Source organism: Frieseomelitta varia, unplaced genomic scaffold (genome assembly GCF_011392965.1).
Source record: "Frieseomelitta varia isolate USP_RPSP 00005682 unplaced genomic scaffold, Fvar_1.2 scaffold_192, whole genome shotgun sequence".
NCBI lineage: Eukaryota > Metazoa > Arthropoda > Insecta > Hymenoptera > Apidae > Frieseomelitta > Frieseomelitta varia.
Window position 1 is genome coordinate 456911 of NW_025109661.1, and position 4005 is coordinate 460915.

At 47.2% G+C, this 4005-nt stretch overlaps 2 protein-coding genes across 5 annotated transcripts in view; one reads left to right on the plus strand and one right to left on the minus strand.

Moving 5' to 3' along the window:
- LOC122539184 (sodium-coupled monocarboxylate transporter 2-like) overlaps window positions 1-2025 on the plus strand; it is a 4354-nt gene extending 2329 nt beyond the window's left edge. For both annotated transcript variants that reach the window (XM_043673881.1, XM_043673883.1), the window contains 7 exons: window positions 354-462; window positions 541-650; window positions 715-898; window positions 969-1055; window positions 1152-1333; window positions 1401-1602; window positions 1702-2025. In XM_043673881.1, the coding sequence (XP_043529816.1) occupies window positions 354-462; window positions 541-650; window positions 715-898; window positions 969-1055; window positions 1152-1333; window positions 1401-1602; window positions 1702-1755 (928 nt within the window). In that variant the 3' untranslated portion in view covers window positions 1756-2025. The remainder of the gene's footprint in view (window positions 1-353; window positions 463-540; window positions 651-714; window positions 899-968; window positions 1056-1151; window positions 1334-1400; window positions 1603-1701) is intronic.
- The window catches only part of LOC122539194 (CCR4-NOT transcription complex subunit 9), an 11648-nt gene continuing 9541 nt past the window's right edge, over window positions 1899-4005 (minus strand). Inside the window, exons 1-4 of one of the 3 annotated variants that reach the window (XM_043673903.1) lie at window positions 3679-3936; window positions 3176-3613; window positions 2720-3114; window positions 1899-2620 (exon numbers count right to left, since the gene is read on the minus strand). In XM_043673903.1, the coding sequence (XP_043529838.1) occupies window positions 2419-2620; window positions 2720-3114; window positions 3176-3502 (924 nt within the window). In that variant the 5' untranslated portion in view covers window positions 3503-3613; window positions 3679-3936 and the 3' untranslated portion in view covers window positions 1899-2418. Of the gene's footprint in view, window positions 2621-2719; window positions 3115-3175; window positions 3937-4005 lie in introns of those variants that run through there. The other 2 variants (XM_043673901.1, XM_043673902.1) reach the window with 2 other exon arrangements.

The window sequence follows — 4005 nt, forward strand, 5'->3', positions numbered from 1 at the left end:
TATTTTCTCCTATTTTTGAATTATTTAATACATGATTGAAAGGATTCCAGAGAATGTATAGCATTTGACAAGTGTATTGTTAAAATTATTAATTATTTTTCACTTTAGAGGTATTTTATTAAATAAAATTAAAATACCTCCAGTAATGTTTCCTGGTGTGATATGTTAAAAAACAAGTTCCCTGTTTCCTGAAAAATTATATAACATTGTAATATATAAATTATATATAACGTTGCCTGGGTTGTGTCCTCTACAATGCAAAATAGCGTTCCCCATCTGCAACGTTGAATTCTCCCGTTCACAATGTGTCAACTTATCCCATTTGCTGAAATTTGTATTCTATCCTTCTCTAGAACCATCGCTATCATGGCGGTTGGCATAATTACCATCGTCTCGCTGAGTTGCTACACCGGGATCGTCATCTTTGCCGCGTTCTACGACTGCGACCCCATCACGACCAAGGTATCGAAACTCTTTCTCTCTCTCTCTTGTTCAAAACAACTACGCAAAACTAAACTCACTTTGCAAGCAACATTACAGCAAATAAAAAAGCCGGATCAGCTGCTGCCGTTTTTCGTGATGGAAATGACCGAGTCGATTCCAGGGCTACCCGGGTTGTTCGTCGCGGGAGTGTTTAGCGCGGCGCTCAGGTACCATTTAGCGCTCTGCGTCTCTGCGTCTATCGCGTTCTTCGAACGCCTCTTTCCATTTCAGCACAATGTCAACCGGGCTAAACTCCATGTCTGGCGTCATTTACGAGGACATGGTGAAGCCGTGGCTGCGAGTATCTCTCTCGGAAGTGGCGGCCAGTCGAGTGATGAAGCTGACGGTGGTGTTGACCGGTACTCTGTGCGTCACGCTCGTTTTCCTCGTCGAGAAGCTCACCGGATTGATTCAGGTAGAAGAGATTCTGTTCCGCAGCTTCCGTATACTCTACCCTCTCTGTCTCTCCTCTCGTTTGTTCCCAGGCAGCTAAAAGCTTATCGGGCATCACAGCCGGACCGCTGCTCGGAATCTTCACGCTGGGCATGTTCTTTCCATTCGCAAATTCCGCGGTAACGTGTTGTTAAAACTGTCGCTTGCTTTTCTGTCGATCATGCCACACATGCGTATACCATCGTGTCCTCCTCTCGCTCGATTTGATGTCGCAGGGGGCACTGGTCGGCGGATTGGTCAGTTTAAATTTGGTCGCCTGGATCTCGTTTGGCACGCAGGCCGCTATATCCAGCGGAAAGATTCATTTCCCCGTGAAACCGGTATCCATCGACGGATGTCCGCAGTCGCTCAAGAATCACGCTACCAATTTCACGTTGGTCGTCGAAACAGCGATCAAGTGAGCAAAATTCTCCTTTCACCCCCATTTGTTCTTTCTTGTTTTCTTTCCTCTTGTTCCTTTTCAGAGAGCAGCCCTTCTTCCTCTATAGAATGTCGTACCTCTGGTACACGTGGGTCGGTTGTCTAACCGCGATCGTCGTCGGGCTACTCGTCTCGTGGATCACGGGGCCGAACAAACGCAAGCCCGGTGACGAAAAGTTGTACACGCCGGTCATTCGCAGCTTGTTGCGCAAGACGGCCACCATCGTCGGCGGCAAACGGCAACAGGTGGGACGACGATCATTGTCCTGAGTCTCGAAGGCAAAATATTCCTACGCGCACTGGATACTGGATGACGGTTACATCATTTTTTGTCATCGTTTGCAGGAAACTGTAGCCGAACTCGAGAAAATGGACGACAAAAGCGTAACTAGAACTTGAAACGGAGGCCAACGCATCCTGTTTGCGTTTGTATATTTGGTTGGTTGCATCGCGGCGATGATCTTTGCGGAAACGTCAGTCACGGAGGAGACCTGGGGCGATTTTGACAATAAAACAGAAAATAAAATAAAATACACAAAATATATGTACAAATACGTGTGCATGTGTATGTACGCGCATGTATACACACGCAACACGTACATACACGCACGCGCGTCTATATTTCCTGTATTTTTAATTTACAATTTTTGTATAAAGTATAATTACAAACTTAGAGCGCGTTTATCGAGATTTTGGGGGGAAATTGGAATACTTACGTAGGGAGCAAGTCGAGGAACAAGATAGAAAAGGAAAAAAGAATATACGGAAGAACGTAGGAACAGTTTTTCGCAACATCTCGCGTAACATGACGCGTACATTCGCTTCGATTCAAATCCCATCGATTCCTTTCTTTCGGCACCAATCGGCACTCGATGATTTCTTCGTCTGACTTTAGACATCACCGTCGTTCTGCGATCCACAAGACGACCATCCGTTTTCGCATCCTTTTCGTTTCTATCGCTCGTTGAACACACCTCCATCCGACCGCGTTGGCCGCATCTGTACGAGTTGTACGCGTATCCGCGCGTTTCTCCTTTTTGGCGAAAGGAAGGCGAGCGCGCCTTAAGAAGCAAGCGGCGACATGCCGATAGTTCTTGGATCTTGCTGACCCGGTTGCGCCGGAGGTCCCGGTTGAGGGCCAGTTTCCAAATTCTTTAACAGCTGATTTAACCAGTGTTTCGTAGACGCGTCCTCTTGCAGACAAGTTGCAAACGTGTTGTCTCTCAATTGGTCGGGTAAACACTGTCTGAGAGCCAACAGTGCCCTGTCGAACAATCAAAATGGATAAGTCTTTTCTTTCTTTCTTTCTTTCTTTCTTTCACCCTCTCCATTATTATTATTATTTATTATTATTTATCCTTACCTCGGATTGTCCGAGAGTCTGAGGTAACATCTGACCACGTGCTTCAATAACCTAGCAGAGGGATCTTTGGCCAGAGACAAGACCATTTTCCCTAAAATCATGGCGACGTGACTGAACCGATCGTACGTCTGACAGATGTACGAAAGGCCGCTGTCGTCCAACAAAATCTTCTGCAGGATGAACGTGGCCACAGTTTTACTCAACTCGGAGCCGCTCTCCATGATGCGCAGGCAAAGCGGGATGATCTCCGTGGTGAGCAAAAACGTAATTACCTCTTGCTCGTCGGTTTTTACCAGTGCTCCAATCACTCCCAGACTCGTCAATCGAAGATACTCAAACGGACGCGTCTTGCTGACCGTGTGCAGAAACGGATACAAGAAGAGCGGCACGTGCGCCTGAAAGAAAGCCTCGTTGAAGAACCGTACGCTCACTCGGTACGTTTGCAGGTAGACTCACCTGCAAGAACGACGACCTGGTTTCTGGATGACTGGCAACGCATTGCAACAGCGCCAACGCGTTGCACACCCGGTTGCTCTGATACGCGGTTAACGTGGCTGGATTGATGGCAGGGTATATGTTGATTATCTCTTGGAGCAACGACGCGATCGTACCGAACGAGTGCCAGAGCATCGGCGCCAAATCTGGCACCACTTCCCGCTTTTTGCTCAGCTCCAACAACGCGTTCTCCCTCGTCTCCGAATTCGACAATTCGGTTATCCACGTGTAAACCTTCTCGCGATCCACCGTCGACTGCAACGCGGCTGGACTTTGCTGCGAACTCATTTTCGATATATCTTTTCGCGACACACTCTCGAAAGCTTCTCGCCTCGACCGTTATCGCTGCTACCGATCAATTTCTCCTTCACCCTTTCTCTTCTTCCTTCTAACCTATCGCTATGAACCGTTATTTCAACGAAACGGACAGCGTGTGTTTTGATATGATCATACGACTATTGTACCACCGAGTGGTTTCGTTGCCGATTTTGAGGTTAGGCCAACCAGTCCGGCAGCTAGACCCTACCGTGCGGTAAACTTTGTCGTAACATGCGTACACACACACGCTTTCCCGAATCGATTCACGACACACGAACCGCAAACACACGTTCGCTTTCTAGAAAATGTATAAATATTTCCTTCCCCGAGACATTCGTCTTCTTTGACACTGAAAAACAACACCCCCACGCCAACGAAACGCCCATCGGCCGCACTGTAGCGACCTCTACTTCGAAGAATTTAGATCAACGACATCTATGTTCCGTCGAGATGTGTATTTAATATAAACAATA